Source organism: Podospora bellae-mahoneyi, chromosome 2 (genome assembly GCF_035222275.1).
Source record: "Podospora bellae-mahoneyi strain CBS 112042 chromosome 2, whole genome shotgun sequence".
Classification (NCBI taxonomy): Eukaryota; Fungi; Ascomycota; class Sordariomycetes; order Sordariales; family Podosporaceae; genus Podospora; species Podospora bellae-mahoneyi.
In genome coordinates this window covers 1,403,486-1,420,694 of record NC_085881.1, presented here as the reverse complement: position 1 = coordinate 1,420,694, position 17,209 = coordinate 1,403,486, and the positions used below count along the sequence as shown (strand labels likewise).

Sequence of the window (17,209 nt, the reverse complement as noted above, 5' to 3'; positions counted from 1 at the left end):
TTTTGGTTTTGGCGTTTTTCTTTGCTGCTGTGTGAAAGGATGTAGGATTGCTGTAGATACCCACTCTCTTTTTTCTCTTAGACTGTTTGTAACCGGGAGTATTTGTTTTTCGACAGAGTTGATTTAAGCGAAATATGGGCGGCCAAAGAAAAGGTGGGGGCGGCTGGAGGGGGATAGCTTTGAACTTGATGAGAAGAGTAGATTATATGTGTAAATTTCAATACTAAGTTTACCTATGTATGTGCTCTTCTGACATGTTTACGAATTCCATGAAATTCCTTTTTGAAAGACATACAAGCACCCATCATCATTATCATCATCATCATCATCATCATCATCATCATCGTAAGTACCTAACTTGGGCATGAAAACGCCCTTTCAACACACAAAGAATCAACTACACGAACTCGCTCGCTCATTACACCCCTTCCTGTCTTTGATGACTCCAGCAATCCCATGAATCCGAGGACCCAACATCAAAGTTTTGCATCAAAACCACCAAACATCAAAAAGCAGACACGCAAAAATAATCCAATAAACATGTAACTCTTCCCCCCCAAAAAAACAACCCAAAAATGTCGAAAAAAGGCATTAACGATTACAACAAGAGATAAATCCCACTATAACTCGCCCGCTTTTGCTTTCGCCTGCTTCCTGCTGTGCAAAAATGAGAAAGCAACAACAGAAAACACAAACTCAAAGCAAACAAATTTTGAACCCTCCATCCCGCCCTCCTTTCCATCCTTTTTCCTTTCACATCACCAACCCCAGGTATTCCCCTTCGTCCGTCCGTCCGTCCGTCCCGTCCTTATCCTACCAAAGGTATCGGATATCCTATCCCATACCCGTATCCATACCCATCCTAACCCAAATCATCGTTCGTCCCGTATCATCAATTCTTTCATTCTTCAGGATTAGACTTCAAACCTCATCCCACCTGTTCATCCCATCCCCCTTCAACCTTGCCCGAGGTAGTGGCCACGTGTCACCTGCCCGCAATGATGCATCTACCCGACAACCTGCAATGCAACTGCAGCTCCAAACAACCAACCCATCGGGCACTGTTCACGCATCCCTTTAAAAGACGTACTAACATCCGGTCAGCATCAACCCCCTTTTCTAACCCCAGATTCGCAGAATGAATGTCAAACTTACCGGAATAAACAAATAAGGCACCTGCCTCTCATACTCCTTCCAAGCCTCCCCATACTTCTCCCTGCACCGGTGAATATCCCTCCACGCCCTGTGCGCAATCATAATCGTAAAGAAAACCCCATAAAACCACGGGAATGGGCTCTCAAACCCAGTAATCAACCCCCAGCTCAGCGCAAAAAACGTATCACAGCTATAGTGAATCTTTCTCGCCTTGCCGTACCACCCATCCGCCAAAATTTTGTCCCCCAACCCCGTCTCGATAACCTTGGGGTTCTTCACCACCTGCCACGGCAGCTGGGGGAATGTCTTGCGCTTCACCAGCTTGCCCTTCTCGATGGCCCTGAAGGCGTTCTTCTGGCTGTTGGTCGTGTCCCAGACCCAGTACACAAACAGGTACGCCACATAAAGCGCGACTAGGAAATACCTGTTCCACCTGTACGTCGAAGGGTCGTGGTTGGCGAGATACAAGGTGCAGTGGCAGTACGACAGGGGAACACCGGACAGGTTCCAGAAGATCAACATAAAGCCCCACTTCTCATAGTACATGTCCCATGAAGAAACAATCAGCTCCTCGCCCTTGGAAGTAGCATTGCCGTAAAGGTAGTGAGCGAGCACCAGGAAGCCGACTTCTCCAGAGACATATCCGTACTGGTCCCACTGGCGGGCCGCGGCGGCGCACGACAGGAGGAACAAGATGTACCAGGGCATGCGCACCTCAAAGAACATCTTGAAGTCGAGAATGCCAAACATGCGGGGGTTGAGCTCAGCGCCCATGAAGAAGTCGTAGATGTGGTTGCCAGACATGCGGTGCTGGGCGCCGCGGTAGAGGGCCGAGAAGTAGGCGATGAACGAGACCAGCCAGCCGCTGAAAATGGACACACTGAGCAGGGGACCAAACTCGTCGAGGATGGTGTACAGCGGGAAGATGCCGGAAAAGTGAAGGCCGGCAACGAGGGCGATGGTGGTGTAGAACGAGGCATAGGCTGAGCAGTAGTACTTGAGCTGCTCGCCGTTCTTGTGAGGAAGGGGCTTGCCGTAAGCCCAGACACCGGGCATCAGGCAGTACATGGCACCCTCCACAACGAAAAAGATCCAGTAAATGGCCCAAGCCTTGGCATGGGGGAACGCGCCAGTGTAGCAGAGGTTGTAAAGGTGCTTGCCAAAGTCGGTCCAGGACTGACCAGCCTCAGGGAGGGGGAGCTTGCCGTCATAGTACTCGGCACCGATCCACATGTACCACATGAGAAGAGGGAATCCGATCATCATGACAGACACGAACCAAGGCCCACCAAACTCGTACTCGCCCGAGAGGTCAACCTTGGGGTCCATACCGGGCTTCCACCCGTCGACAATCTTCTCCTCCTTCTCGGCGGCGCCATTGGTCTTGACCTTCTTGTCGAGGAGGGGCTTGGAGGAGTCGCTCTCGGGAGTGGTGGGGGCCGTAGGGACCTCGTCGACGTGCTCGGTGAACTTGGCGACGCCACGCTGGCGCACAGATTTGGTGGCCATGCTGGCAACCGTCTCGGAGGCTGAGGTAGACTCGGCGTCGGATTCCGCGATAGAGGGCTGATTCTTGCGACGGGTGTTGCGGCGAGCAGGCGTTTCTACCATACCATCAAACAGTTCTTTTTTCCTGTTCCATACTGTCAGCAACCCCGTTCATCACCGACCAATTGCTGTAGAGGGGTATGGCATGATCTCGGCGCATTCCAGCCGGCCACACCGCAAAAGGGGAGGTTGATTCCCCTAGGTGGGTGTAAACACTATAAACGCGATACCAGTTTGCGCCAGAGACCACCACCACCACCAAGTAAACAGGTGGCAAAGTTGGGCAACAGTAGTGTAAACAAAACAAAAAAAAACCAAAAGTATCAACTCACCTAGGCGTCTGCCTCAGAGAATATCTAGTCCCAGAAGACATCTTGACCACAACGCGACGGGGCAGGCGCGCGCAGTCTTATATACTTTTCGAGCGTGATCGTACTTGGGGGTCAAAACCGACAACAGCAACAAAAAGAAAAAAGATCGGAAATTGTGTGAAAGCAGAGCAACAAGCTCACACCCACCACACACAACAACACCCCTGTCGTTTAGGTCGATCTGGATACTAGTATTCCCTAGTCGAGGTGTGGAGCAAGCAGCAGCGCGTACAGGGTGCGCGGAGTGTAACCGTAAGAATATGATTCGATATGATGGTAGGTGGCGGGCGCAAGAGAGAGGCGAGGTAAACTAGGACACCTAGGTATGAAGAAGAAGGGGAAAAAAGAGAACACTGCGCCTTGAGGTCGAAAAGGGGGAGGGGAAACGCGACAAGGAGCGGGATCGAGACAAAAAAACAGCACCCAAAAATCGTTGTACACGGTAGGTACAAAAAGACATCCGACAAGGGCCAAGATTCGCTGCTGCTCGCTACTGCTGCTGTGTCTCTTTGCTGGCACACTGCAACGACATTCCCGACCCATGTCTCTCTCTCTCTCTCTCTCTCGCTCTCTCACCCGCCGGCCGAGAAAGCAGCGAGCTCCCATCTGCGCAAAACAATTGGCAGGATCACAGCAGAAATAGCGGGGAATCTAACCCAGCTGAACCAACCCAATTGACCACTCGGCAGTTCCCGCGTCCCTTTGCATGACACTGCCCGAGCCACAATCTGTCAGTATTCCAGCCATCCAGCCTCATTCGTGGCTGGTGCGGCACCCAACCCGGCGAAATACTAGTATTACCTAATACCTCCGTCGCATTTGTTGGTCCCTTCTTCACCGTTTGCGTTGTCACATTCTCCACCTGCACCTTGAACGAACATCGCATCATCACAATAGGAACGTTTTGCGAATGTGATCCTTCCTTCACCTGGGGCTGAAGATCGATCCATCTCAAAACAAGACATCAACTGCCGAAATACTAGTATTCGGAGTCGTCCGGAGTCTACGGGAAGGTTTAGGTTCCCGTCGGCAGGGTCCTAGCCACGACAACTTCAGATGGCTCAAACCGATCTGATATCTAATTACCAAGACAAAGCATTGACTGTCTATTTGCCCATCTTCTCACCGTCCAGAAATTCTCTCCAGGATCATCCTGTCTGTCAATGACCAAACACACCTCTTCTGTATTTGTTCCTCGTTGGCCCATCATGAACCACTTGTCTCGAGGGAACTTTCTCATGGCCCTATAAAACCCTGAGAGTGAAAATGCACGAGTACAAGAGACTTATACCGCCCAGTTCGAGGTTTAATGTCTCCTACATTACACACATATATATACGCACTGAAGCGGGGAAAACCATGAGCAGAGGTCTCCTCGTACGTTATTCATAGTCAACCAAAAAGAAGTTGCCACATCCTCCTCCCCACATCATATCACCCGATCCTGTCTGCTCTGCTGTAAACAGAAGTTGACACACCTTCCCTCCACATTACATTATATCACCCAATCCTGTCTGCAGTACAGACATACAGTCAAAACATCAAAAAAGTGATCGTAGATCGGGAATTGAGCCCGACGTGGGGGTCGAACCCACAACCTTGAGATTTCGGAGTACTCCTTAAGAGTCTCACGCTCTACCGATTGAGCTAGCCGGGCGAGGCTATTTTGGGTTGTGGAGTGGTGAGAGAAATTTAGGTTTTGTGGAGAAGGTGGTGGTGGTGGTGGTGGTGGAGTGACTGAACAAAACCTTTTGCTGGCTGTCACATGTCTGTGGGGACAACACCAACAAGTCAGACAATATAGCCCATGATAGTAAGGGGAAAGCCTGGTTGACCACCCAACCTCCCATCAAGCACCTGAACAGTGATGTTGCAACAAGTGCTGACAAGGACAGAGTAGCGATACCTCTCAATGATTTAAACGGAACCAAACGCGGTCCAGAAACACTGTGCCAGGGTCAGAAAACAACTCCCAACACCATCTTCTCAAAAACACTTACCATGACAACACACGCACAGCCAGCCACCTTGCAACGTCACACATAAACCAAAGAGAAACACACAGATAGCAAAGAACACCATTCCAACCTAAACTACAGTCTTTGCCCATCATCCGTCTATGATGAGAAAAAGAAAACCAGACCCCGCGAGTGTGATAAAGCAACCATAATGAGACAATAGTACATGTACGTTCCGAGTTGCCACCAAACCATTAACCGTTCCAATCGTCGAGATGCGCCGCTCGCTCAACCCCCATATAATGTATACCAATCATCATCTCCGCCATGTCATGACAACCCCGGATGTACCCCCGTCTCGGAGCCCGTTACAGGGACGAGACGAGGCGATGTGTGGATGTGTGGTCCGTGTTGAGATGTGGATTTGCTGCAATAAATCATCTTGTCCGTCCACATCGGCCCGCGGCGAGAACCAAAAGAGACGCTCAGGCGCAGACAGTGTTGATGGTGGCCTTCGAGTTCATGAGAAGAGCAACAATCAAACCGTACAGACCTGCATGTCGTTAGTGCTTGCTGCAGCGCATGCATGACAGACACAAACTTACCCAAGACTTCAGCGAAAATGAGAATGAGAATCATGCCGACGAACAGTCTCGGTTGTTGAGCAGTACCGCGGACACCTGCGTCACCAACGATACCGATAGCAAAACCAGCAGCCATGCCGGCGAGACCGACAGAAAGACCAGCGCCGAGCTGTACGAAACCGGTGTAGAGAGCGTAGGAGTCTTGTGTGAGAGCATCGGAAATCAAGACAGACACGACGAGACCGTAGATACCAATGATACCAGCCATGATGACGGGAACAATGTCTAGAGAAAGGTTTAGTCAAGCATCCCTTGACTTGGGAAGGGGTGCAACATACTCTTGACGATGAGATCAGGACGGAGAACACCCATGGCAGCGATACCGACACCGGACTTTGCGGTACCGTACGAGGCACCCAGGCAGGTGAAGACGATGGCCGCAGTGCAGCCCATGGCACCGAAGAAGGGCTGGTATGGCATGTTAGTATGTATATGTTGATGTTGGTATGGAGTCGAAGCGAGGTGTATTCGCCGACGCCGCAGAGCTGATGTTGGTTTCAACGGGGTGGAGCGAGGGTACTAACCGCGTAGACGGGGCTGTAGACAAAAAGCATGTTAGCAAAGCCATTCAAGAAGAAGGCATCGCAGCAGATGCGCAAAGCCAATGCATGGTGTTGAAGAGGGGATTGTGCTTGTGGTGGTGGTCGACGATAGCGAGCGGATAGCTCCAGCCTCCGCGTATGTGTGTTGTGGTGGTTGGAAGTGTGAGGGGACACCCCCCGGGCTAGCAGCTTACCAGAGATCCGACATTGTGGTTGTTTAAGCACGAAGCTGTATCGACTGAGGGAAGATTCGAAAATAAAAGGCTCGAAGGCGATGGAAGCGTGGTTGCGATGCGTTTGTTGACTGAAGTCGGCGGGCAGCGGTTGAAGGCGAGTTACTGTGGATGGGGGGATGACGGTTCCAAGTTGTTGGCTGGTGTTTGCTGGACGAGGTGTTTCCAGGTTGCAGGTTGGTTGGCTGTGCATCGGCTGGGCAAAGCTTTGCTCGGCAGGCCCCAGCGAGCTTTGCCTTAGGTAAGCGTTGTCACCGTGTCGCTGTCGCCGTGCCACCGTGCCACAACTGCCCGGCAGAAACCCCACACCGCCCAAACTCTCGGCTGGGTGGTGGTGGGCAGGCGCAAACACATGGATGAATTTTTTCGCAGGCGCATTTTTGATTTTTGAGATCTTCTCTTTCTTCTGCATCGTTCACGTCGCAATCCCCAGCAACATCCCCTAGCACCCCCAGGGCGAGCAAACCTGCAGTGAACCCTGGAGACGATCGGAAACAAAAGCACACACTATCGCTATCCATTTCCACACCGACAATGTCTGGTCAAAACGACTCTGCCGCCTGGCCCAAGGCCGAGGACCCTGCTCTCGTCCAGGAGCTTCTCGACTGCGTCCAGCAGGCCAGCCACTACAGGCAGCTCAAGAAGGGCGCCAACGAGGCCACCAAGTCCATCAACCGCGGCACCAGCGAGCTTGTCATCCTTGCCGCCGACACTGCTCCCCTCAGCATTGTCCTCCACATTCCCTTGATCTCTGAGGAGAAGAACGTGCCCTACGTTTACGTGCCCAGCAAGATTGCTCTGGTATGTTTTTGTTTGTCAAGTTCTGAAGACGCAGTATAACTAATGACTCCTACAGGGTCGTGCCTGCGGTGTCTCCCGCGCCGTGATCGCCGTCTCCCTCACCTCCAACGAGGCTTCCGACCTCAACTCCAAGATCCGCGCCCTCCGCGACAAGGTCGAGAGACTTGCTATGTAAAGTAGCAATTTTTGCGGTTGACTAAAGCGAGAGAGGAAAAAAAAAAGAAGAAAAAAAAGGGAAAATCCGAGGATGGGTTATGCTATTGGATGGATGGACAGAAATGGATGAAAAACAAACTGAGATATGTTGCTTTTATCTATATCCCCAACGTCATTTTTGTGAGCGTTGGGGTTGCTACATCAACTGGCAGACGTTTTCTGCAGTAGCCTTCCTTCTAGAAAATCAAAACTTCATCGTCATCAGGACCTTTTCTTTTTGCGTGGTGTATCTATCGGTCTTTACCGTTTCACGTTTGAGTTGGGGTGGCTGGTATTTGACTTTGGATTTAGATACAGCTAGGGTTGGGGTTGGTGTGGGGTGTGTGTAATCCATTATTCATTGGGTCGTCTGACGTGGGGGGGCTGCTTCTGCACAGTGACGCTCTTTGGCTGCGCAACTGGCGCTGGCATGGGGCCCCACCATGCCCATTTAAAAGACATCATCACTCTCACACCTGCCAGCCCAAGTTCGAGACTCTCCCCCCGTGCCTCTCAAGGTTGTTGGCCTTCTTTTGCTCAAGTCTCAAGTGATCACGGGACCAGTCAGTTATTGATTCGTGTGACTTGTTCACGCATTTTCAACCTTTAGGAACGACGACAACGGTATGAGAGCTTACATCGATCAGCTCATGTACCCAACAGCAACATTTTGCGTCATAGCTTACACTTACACTGCATTCCAAGCTGCCTGCCCCTTTTTCTAGCCTGAACGCCTTCTGCATAAACTTTTTTTTTTTTTAACATATAAGACATACCGACCTCGGATCATTTACAGCAGGGAACACAGAAACAACGTAAAATGCCCGGCCTAGCCCGCAAGGTCCTCGTCACCGCGGCGGTCGACGGCCTGCTTCTTCACCCTTTGAACCCTGTCCCCTCCAAAGACGGGAGTCGGCCCCCGCCGTTGCCGCTGGTGAAGATCAAGTATGGGAGTAATGTTTCTGTTTCGACCGTCGGGAGGGATCACGCACCGCCAGCGACGAGCGAGAGTTTTGAGGCTTATGGGGTTGTTGGTTTGTCTCTTTCCCGCCCCCACCATCTTTCCGGTACATGATGTTGACGCAGTGGGTGGGATGATCATACAGGCATAATAACAGTGTTTCACTACTCCTACCTCATCACAGTCACCCGAAGGCAGCAGGTCGCTAATTTGTTTGGTCGCCACCCCATCTACGTCGTCACCGAAGTCGCTTTGACACCCCTCACCTCCCGGCAGGAAGCGGCGGATTCGATTGGGAAGACGGCGCTGGCGTTGAAGAACAGGCTGCAGAAGGAGGGGAGCACAAGCCAGTCTACCAGCGGTGACGAAGAAACCGGGGGGTTGGGGATTGATGAACTGCCCCGTGACGACGCGGTCGAGTCAGCAACGGAGGACGACGCCATCACTCCTCCTGAGAATACGAGCAGCAGTAGTATTGCGAAGGATGTGATTAGCAGACGGGGGAGTTATGGCCGTTTTGCGCAGAGGTGGTTTTCCCGCTCCGGGTGGGCGGCGGAGAACAAAAGGCAGATGGGCCTTACGCCCGCCTCTGGCACTCCTCCTGGCCAGCAGAATAGGGCGAGCAATAAGAACGTCCCGACGAGGTTTCAGATACCGGATGGGGCGGATGGGAGTGAGGCTGCGATTGAGTTGTTGCCCAAGTTGCTGAGGACGGCACAGATACTGTTTGGGAGTAGCAGGACGTTCTTTTTTGGGTATGATGTTGATGTTACGAGGAGGTTGGCGGATGGGGGGTTGAGAGGGCTGGGGGAGGGGGTGGAGGGGGAGTATTTCTGGAATGGGCACATCATGAGACGGTTCAGGGAGGCGGGGGTGGAAGGGGTGGTTTTGCCGCTGATGCAGGGGTTTGTGGGGGAGAGGGAGTTTACGGTGGACGAGAGTCCGGCTCAGGAGGATGAGGGGGAAAAGGGGGGGGAGGAGAGTGTGGAGATGAGAGATCTGTCGCCTTCGGAGGAGAAACGGGAGGGGGAGGGGGGAGGATTGGGGGGGAAGAAGGGGGGTACGGAGAGGAAGTTTGTTATCACGGTGATAAGCAGGAGGAGTATAAAACGGGCGGGGTTGAGGTATCTGCGTCGGGGGATTGACGAGCAGGGGTGGGTGGCGAATGGGGTCGAGACGGAGCAGATTTTGTATGAGGCTGATAGGGGGGATAAGGGGAGGGTGTATAGTTTTGCACAAGTCAGGGGGAGTTTCCCGGTGTTTTTTACTCAGAGTCCGTATTCGTTGAAGCCGACGCCGGTGTTGCAGCATAGTCAGGAGGCGAACTTTGCGGCGTTGAGGAAGCATTTCGGACGGTTGGGGGAGCGGTACGGGAGGTTGGAGGTGGTGAATTTGGTGGAGAAACATGGGGTCGAGGCGCCGATTGGGGAGGTTTACGAACGGGGCGTGGAGAGGTTGAACGAGGAGTTGGTGAAGGAGGGAAAGGAAAAGATTGGGTTCGAGTGGTTTGATTTTCACTCGGTGTGCAGGGGGATGAAGTTTGAGAATGTGAGCGTGTTGTTGGGGATTTTGGGCGGGAGGCTGGAGGAGCTGGGGAGTAGTGTTGTGGTGGATGGGGTTGTGGAGCGAAGACAAAAGGGGGTGTTGAGGACGAATTGTATGGATTGTTTGGATCGGACGAATGTTTGTCAGAGCTCGTTTGGGAAGTTTATGCTGGATTTGCAGCTGAGAGAGGAGGGGATTGATATGGAAAAGCAAAAAGATCAGGAGAATAGCTGGTTTAATGGGCTGTGGGCGGATAATGGGGATGCGATCGGGAAGCAGTATGCGGGGACCGGGGCGATGAAGGGGGATTATACGAGGACGAGGAAGAGGAATTATAGGGGGGCGTTGACGGATGCTGGGTTGAGCTTGACGAGGTTGTTTAATGGGTATGTTTCTGCACTGATCCCGACTGTGGGTTGCTGGGTTGCTAACAGTCTGGCAGGATGTTTAACGACTTTTTTCTCCAAGCCAGCATCGATTTTTTGTTGGGGAACGTCACCTCCCTTGTGTTTGAAGAGTTTGAAGCAAACATGATGACCAAGGACCCGGCGGTATCGATGCAAAACATGCGCCAGCAGGCTATTGAGCTCTGCCAGAAACGGGTTATTGAAGACGAAGCAGAGGAGTTTATTGGTGGTTGGGCCTTCCTCACGCCTAGCACGCCGGACACCATCCGCAGTGCCACCTTTGAGGAGGCAGTCTTGCTACTTACCGATTCGGCCCTCTATCTCTGCCGGTTTGACTGGAACCTCGACAAGGTCTCTAGCTTTGAGAGGGTTGACCTGGCGCATGTGACAAAGATTAAATTCGGGACTTATATCACGAGCACCATCTCGCCTGCGCAGGTGGACGAGCTGAGGAACGTGGGGTTGGTGATTGAGTACAAGCCTGGGTTGACGGACGTCACGCGTGTCAACACGAGGTCGTTGTCGAGCATGAGTGATCACCCGAAACCGACAAATGACGACTTTGCGAGCGCGGCGCTGTCGGGGGTGGCGGGCTTCTTTTCGGGAAAGAATGTTGCTGCTGCTGCTGCTGCTGCGGTGACGACGCCTACGAGGAAGATTGCGTTGAAGGCGTTGTACAGCCAGACGTCTGCTGCTGTGAGTGGGGAGGGTGGTGCTGGGAAGGTGAAGATTGGGGGCGAGGAGGAGGAGGATGAGGACATTGCGCGGCTTACCGAGATTCAGCAGGTGGTTGTTATCGCGGCCGAGATTGAGAGGTTGGCGCTGTTGAATCAGCCGAGGGAGGTGAAGGGGGAGAAGGAGGAGGGGGAGGGACATTTGATTGAGAAGGGGGATATTATCAGTGTGGCGGAGGCGAAGAAGAACACGGGGTTGCTGGAGACTTTGGGGCACAGGGTTAAGAAGTTGGTTTGGGCCTGATTTTTTTCTTTTTTTCTTTTCTTTTTTCTTTTCTTTTTTTCTTTTCTTTTTTTGTCTTGTTTGTTTTGAGGGAGAGAGTTGTGTCTTTTCAAGCATAGCAGTGCGGGCGGGTTACATGAGCTGTAATGAGAGTAGATAGATAGCAGGCGAACATAGCAACAATGGCAGGGAAGTCAATTAGTGGGTGATTAATAGTATATTCTTTTTTTTTTCCTTTTTCACTCTTCATCATCATCACCCTCCTCATCACCACTCTCCTCCTTTTCTGGAGCAGCGGGATCAACAGCCTTGTACAGGTGCATCTGGTACCGCATATTCTCCAGCCCGATAGGGTAGTCCAGCTCCCCCTCTGGTAACCTGAACCAAATCGACTCGTGGCTCTCGAGCTTCTTCCACTTTATCCTCCCCTCGGGCGTTTCTGAAGGCTTGACGTCCGGACAGACTGACGAGAGAATCTTGTCGAGCAACCACGCCATGGGGTATTTCTTGTGAGAGGTTCCCACGGTTGTTTCGGAGTAGGACCCCGGACTGTCGACCACTAGGAGGAGTGAACCTAACGGGATGGCGGAGGAGAGGTTGAGGAGGAATGAGGTTGTTTTTCCTATGCCGGAGGAGGTGAAGAGTTCGTTGAGGGTGAAGAAGAGGGTTACCAGTTGGGGGGTGTCAGAGGAGAAAAGCTTGTTGAAGGGGGTGGTGAGGGCGTCTTGTTGGAGGAAGGTGTAGGTGAGCTTCTCGGCGGGGATAAAGGGTGGTTGTTGGACGGTGAGTTTGGAGGCGTATTTTGATATTGGGGGGGGGCTCGTGAGGGAGGTTGATAAGTTGGTGAGAACTTCACTCCATGGGGCAGAATCCAAGAGGGTGAGGCTGCCGGAGGGGGAACCGGGAAGGAGGGTCAGGGTTGAGGCAAAGGCGGCTAGTTCGGCGGAGCAGCCTCCTATGGCGAGGCAGGGGAGGGTGTTGGTGGGTGAATAGAGTCTGGGGAGGTAGCGGGATAAGGAGGTGAAGATGGATGAGTAGGCCAGAGCTCGTGGGGGTGACCAGCGGGCTGAGTAGATTGGGAGATTGGAGGGGGTGTTCGTGAAGGCCGTGGTGAAGTCTCGGTCAAAGAGGGATTGCTTGAGGGTTTGCAGGTTCTTGCTGAAGTCGGCATCGGTGAGAGTTTCGTTGAAGGTTCGGGTGAAGATATCGAGGATGAGTTGGTAGTGTGTTAGCTCCGAAGGTGAGATGATCACCTTTTCATTGTTGGGGTTTGGTTTGAGCTTGTGTTGCTCTGGGGTTTGACGTTTTCGCTTTGGTTTTGACGCTGTTTGTTTTGACCGTGCCTTTTGAGGGGCGGTATCCAGCTTTGCTTGGACCATAATGAGATGGGCTCAGGTTGTGAGTGAGTGAGGCAGAGGCTGAATGTTGTGTAATTTCTCTTTTGGGGAGATGTTGTTGTAAGAGACTTTCTCAGCCTTGCTCTAACACTCAGCCCGGTGGTAGCTGGGGTGTGGGGACGCAGGGTCTAGGCGGGTTTAATGCCTCTATCAGATTTTAGCCTGAATGGGATGGTTCGCGGGATGAGACTTGGTGTTGAGACAGACAGACAGAAACGAGTAAGAACGTACCCCTCCCCCCACCATTGAAGTTTTCAGCTCCAAGTTATCTACGCTTAGACCCTAACCCTTATCGGGATTTACACCTTACCAGACCCTGACACCCTGAGTAAGTCCACCCCCATCAAACGGATGTATTCTGCCGGGCATCACGTAACGCCAAAAGACTCTCGGCATGTAGCAGCAGCAGGATGGCGTGGCAAGCGCTATGTGTCTGGTGCTTTGTGCTATGAATAAGTCGTCTCATCATGGCCCAACCAGAGGCAAAGCTGTGGCCAATAACGCTCGCCTCCACCAGCTCATGGGCACGGCAAGCAAAAGATGACCCCGCCGTCCCACCGTCCACGGACCCCACGAAGAGGTGCCTGCATTTGTTTCCATCCTCGAAGTGAACTGACATTCAGATCGGGCGAACCTCCGATTTCGTTCTTCAGGGATCTTTCCTCCTGACGGAGATAGTGCCGTTCATAGAAAGCCAGCTGTTCGGCCGGAGAATCAGGAATTCCAAATATCCAAGGCAGAGATAACATTACCGCGGAGCGGAGATTCTGGTTCGCTGAGTGAGCAGCATGGCTTTGTGATATCTTGGTCGTGATTGATCATCTTTCTTGGAGCTATTCAAGCTGGAGAAACGCGGGGCAGTTTTGGAGGGACAAGCAATGGCCAATGTGCCGCTGTGTTGTTTCATTGCGCTCCCACCTAGGCATTCCCTTAGACAGCCTCCTTTCCCTGGAGGTACAGCTAGGTAAAAGGTATTTAGTATGATGAAGTTATTGAGGATATGTATCTTTTTGATGGGGAAGCTAAGAACAAGCCGGAGCTAAGGTAAGCACGCCAGCAACGTCAAAGACTTCTCGACGTCACCAAGCTCCGCCAGCTCCGATGCTAGGCGACTACAGAAAAAAGTTGGGAAAAAAAGATCAACGCGGCTGGGGCCAAAAAAAATTAAATAAAAAAATAAAATTAAAGAAATTAAATAAAAAAAATGAATAAAATAAATAAATAAATAAATAATAAATAAATAAATAAAAAAAGAGAGACAAAAACTGGCTGGCAGAGACGAGAGAGGTGAGAGATTAGATCCTCGAGGTCCCTGGCCTCCCCCAAAAGGTCCACAGCTGGCATTCATCCGGGCGAACCAGAGCTCCAGAAGGCACAGGCAGGGGAAGCTCTCCTACCTGGAACTCCCCAGAGGCACAACCCCACTCTGTCGACACACACCACCGTCCCGACCCCCAACGCCCTCCCCTTGCCCCTTGGAGCCCTTGGGTTAAAACACCCCACCAGGAACCTTTCGCTCTCTTCCCACTTCCCTCTTCATATATCCAGTGACTCCCCCCCTCCTCCCCTTTCTCCTCGTAACATCTTCCTATCTTGTCATTGTCTTCAGATTCATCCAGACAAAACGCAAAGATGGGCTTCACCGAGGTTGACACCAAGACCATCAACACGATCCGTGTTCTGGCCGTAAGTGAACGGACCCCTCCATCCCGAAAAGAGTCTCTCAACAGAAAAAAAAGGGAACCCCGCCCCCGCCATCGCAATCTTGTTCGCATTCCACCATGTGTCCAATTCGGCGACGGCAACACTGTTGAGAGCGCATTCATCATGGCCAGCCACTCACCTTTTCTCTCCTCCAGGCCGATGCGACCGCTCATGCCAACTCCGGTCACCCCGGTGCCCCAATGTAAGCTCCCCGCGACGATGGCGTCAAAAACACGGACTGCCCGATGCCGGCGCAACCAAGGCTTGAGGTTATTGACACCAGTGTAGGGGCATGGCACCAGTTGCCCACGTTCTTTTCAACAAGATCATGAGATTCAACCCCAAGAACCCAAAGTGGCTCAACCGCGACAGATTTGTTCTCTCGTAAGTGCTCCTCTCTCGCTTGAGCCCCCAGCTTACACACAGCTTGCCGCGGGATGAGTGAGCCATGATCTGACCGCATGAACCTACAGTAACGGCCACGGCTGCATGCTCCAATATGCTCTCCTCCACCTTTACGGCTATGCCCTCTCCATTGATGACCTCAAGGCCTTCCGTGTAAGTTGGAGCTTATTTTCTGCCTTCTAGTGTTGGCCAGCATTCTGACAGCCATAACCATAGACCGTCGACAGCATCACTCCCGGTCACCCCGAGGCCCATGACACCCCCGGTGTCGAGGTCACCACTGGCCCTCTCGGCCAAGGTATCAGCAACGCTGTTGGTCTTGCCATGGCCCAGGCCCACACCGCCGCCGTCTTTAACAAGCCCGGCTACGACCTCGTTGACAACTACACATACGCCTTCCTCGGCGACGGCTGCTTGATGGAGGGTGTCTCCTCCGAGGCCTGCTCTCTCGCCGGCCATCTCCAGCTCGGCAACCTCATTGCCGTCTGGGACGACAACCACATCACCATCGACGGCGACACCAACCAGGCTTTCACTGAGGACGTCCTCAAGAGATACGAGTCTTACGGCTGGCACACCATCACCGTCGAGGACGGTGATAACGACCTCGAGGGCATCCTCCACGCCTTCAAGAAGGCCCAGGAGGTCAAGGACAAGCCCACGCTTATCCAGCTCAAGACTATCATCGGTTTCGGCTCCAAGCAGCAGGGCACCCACGGTGTCCACGGTGCTCCCCTCAAGGCTGACGACATCAAGCAGCTCAAGGAGAAGTTCGGCTTCGACCCCGAGAAGAGCTTCGACGTTCCCCAGGAGGTCTATGACCACTGCCGCAAGGCTTCCAACGCCGGCGCCGCCGCCGAGGAGGAGTGGAACAAGCTGTTCGCCAAGTACTCTGAGGAGTACAAGGGTGAGGCCGCCGACCTCGTCCGTCGCCAGAAGGGTGACCTTCCCGAGGGCTGGGAGAAGAACCTCCCCGTCTACACCCCTGCCGACGCCGCCGTTGCTTCCAGAAAGCTCTCTGAGATTGTCATCAACAAGATCTTCGATGCCGTCCCCGAGCTTGTCGGTGGTTCCGCCGATTTGACCGGCTCCAACCTTACCCGCTCCAAGGGCTCAATCGACTTCCAGCCCCCGGCGACCGGCCTCGGCACATACGACGGCCGCTACATCCGTTATGGTGTCCGTGAGCACGGCATGGGCGCCATCATGAACGGTCTCGCTGCCTATGGTACCATCATCCCATACGGCGGTACTTTCCTCAACTTCGTGTCCTATGCCGCCGGTGCCGTCCGTCTCTCCGCCCTGTCCCAGGTCCGCGCCATCTGGGTCGCCACCCACGACTCCATTGGTCTTGGCGAGGATGGTCCCACCCATCAGCCTATCGAGGTCCTCACTCACTTCCGCGCCCTTCCCAACTGCATGGTCTGGCGCCCCGCCGATGGCAATGAGACGTCGGCTGCCTACTACGTCGCTCTCACCTCCAAGCACACCCCCAGCATCATCGCTCTCTCCCGCCAGAACCTTCCCCAGCTGGAGGGCTCCACCATCGAGAAGGCGATCAAGGGTGGCTACGTCCTCCACGAGCAGGAGGGTGCCGACATCACCCTTGTCTCCACTGGTTCCGAGGTCTGCATTGCCATTGACGCCGTCAAGCTCCTCGCCGAGAAGCACAGCATCAAGGCCCGTGTCGTCTCTCTTCCCTGCTTCGAGGTGTTTGACACCCAGCCCAAGGACTACCAGCTCAGCGTTCTCCCTGACGGCATACCCTCTCTGTCCATTGAGGTCATGTCCACCATGGGCTGGGAGAAGTACACTCACGAGCAGTTCGGCCTGAACCGCTTCGGTGCTTCGGGCCCCTACAAGGACGTCTATGCCAAGTTTGAGTTCACCGCCGAGGGTATTGCCAAGCGCGCCCTCCAGACCATTGACTTCTGGAAGGGTGTCCCCGTCCGCTCGCCCATCAACCGCGCTTTCCAGCAGATCCTCTAAAGAGGGAGACGAAGGTCGAGAGGGGACGAGGATACAAAAAATCCAATATAAAAAGTTGCAATAATGTAGGTAGACGGTAACCAGGCCTGTCAATTTGGTGATTTTAAAAGGATTGGACCGATGGGAAAACTGTCGGGTGGAAATGCTGTATGGTTGGGTTTTGGTTTTTTGCGGGAATAACTGCGTTTATGAATAGTATAGCATGATGATGGAAGCAATAGACCGCTTATGACGTTAACTCTTGCCTGACTGTCATGTGTGTATGTTTTGGGAGAGATGTTTTACAGGGGGAGTAGTTGAGACAGAAGAATGGCGTCACCTTTGGGTACCCCAGTACCCCTGTACCCCTGTGGCTTACTGACAGGGAAGTGTGCATTGGGCGCTATGGGGCCCTCAG

At 52.9% G+C, this 17,209-nt stretch overlaps 6 protein-coding genes and 1 non-coding gene across 7 annotated transcripts; 3 read left to right on the top strand and 4 right to left on the bottom strand.

The window, feature by feature from the left end:
* Positions 1-1,077: 1,077 nt before the first annotated feature.
* Positions 1,078-3,662, bottom strand: ERG4 (C-24(28) sterol reductase; the record flags this gene model as incomplete). Its single annotated transcript, XM_062876025.1, has 3 exons — positions 3,036-3,662; positions 1,156-2,788; positions 1,078-1,089 (listed from the first exon to the last, which is right to left on the bottom strand). Exons 1-3 carry the CDS (start codon positions 3,074-3,076, stop codon positions 1,078-1,080), a joined length of 1,686 nt encoding a protein of 561 aa, XP_062734579.1. The 5' UTR covers positions 3,077-3,662.
* A 982-nt stretch (positions 3,663-4,644) lies between these two features.
* On the bottom strand, positions 4,645-4,731 carry QC761_0034220. The gene has a single exon. It is a non-coding gene; the product is annotated as a tRNA-Lys (tRNA).
* A 786-nt stretch (positions 4,732-5,517) lies between these two features.
* On the bottom strand, positions 5,518-6,096 carry CUP5 (vacuolar ATPase V0 domain subunit c; the record flags this gene model as incomplete). The annotated part of the gene is made up of 3 exons (XM_062876024.1): positions 5,518-5,585; positions 5,638-5,901; positions 5,955-6,096. The coding sequence occupies 3 exons, from the start codon at positions 6,094-6,096 to the stop codon at positions 5,518-5,520; spliced, it is 474 nt and encodes a 157-aa protein (XP_062734578.1).
* Positions 6,097-6,412: 316 nt separating this feature from the next.
* On the top strand, positions 6,413-7,427 carry SNU13 (RNA binding protein snu13; the record flags this gene model as incomplete). The annotated part of the gene is made up of 2 exons (XM_062876023.1): positions 6,413-7,252; positions 7,308-7,427. Exons 1-2 carry the CDS (start codon positions 6,986-6,988, stop codon positions 7,425-7,427), a joined length of 387 nt encoding a protein of 128 aa, XP_062734577.1. The 5' UTR covers positions 6,413-6,985.
* An 840-nt stretch (positions 7,428-8,267) lies between these two features.
* Positions 8,268-11,338, top strand: QC761_202960 (uncharacterized protein; the record flags this gene model as incomplete). The annotated part of the gene is made up of 3 exons (XM_062876022.1): positions 8,268-8,481; positions 8,554-10,339; positions 10,396-11,338. The coding sequence occupies 3 exons, from the start codon at positions 8,268-8,270 to the stop codon at positions 11,336-11,338; spliced, it is 2,943 nt and encodes a 980-aa protein (XP_062734576.1).
* A 218-nt stretch (positions 11,339-11,556) lies between these two features.
* QC761_202950 (uncharacterized protein) lies at positions 11,557-12,981 on the bottom strand (the record flags this gene model as incomplete). The annotated part of the gene is made up of 2 exons (XM_062876021.1): positions 12,946-12,981; positions 11,557-12,681 (listed from the first exon to the last, which is right to left on the bottom strand). Exons 1-2 carry the CDS (start codon positions 12,958-12,960, stop codon positions 11,557-11,559), a joined length of 1,140 nt encoding a protein of 379 aa, XP_062734575.1. The 5' UTR covers positions 12,961-12,981.
* Positions 12,982-13,823: 842 nt separating this feature from the next.
* Positions 13,824-17,086, top strand: TKL1 (Transketolase). Its single transcript, XM_062876020.1, has 5 exons — positions 13,824-14,400; positions 14,574-14,620; positions 14,707-14,802; positions 14,892-14,976; positions 15,040-17,086. Exons 1-5 carry the CDS (start codon positions 14,347-14,349, stop codon positions 16,810-16,812), a joined length of 2,055 nt encoding a protein of 684 aa, XP_062734574.1. The 5' UTR covers positions 13,824-14,346; the 3' UTR covers positions 16,813-17,086.
* Positions 17,087-17,209: the final 123 nt, after the last annotated feature.

Excerpts from the sequence above, each read along its gene's own strand:
- TKL1 (XM_062876020.1), top strand. The coding sequence starts at position 14,347 with ATGGGCTTCACCGAGGTTGACACCAAGACCATCAACACGATCCGTGTT. Across the intron at positions 14,401-14,573 it reads ACACGATCCGTGTTCTGGCC|GCCGATGCGACCGCTCATGC; the intron begins GTAAGTGAACGG and ends TCTCTCCTCCAG. Across the intron at positions 14,977-15,039 it reads ATGACCTCAAGGCCTTCCGT|ACCGTCGACAGCATCACTCC; the intron begins GTAAGTTGGAGC and ends CCATAACCATAG.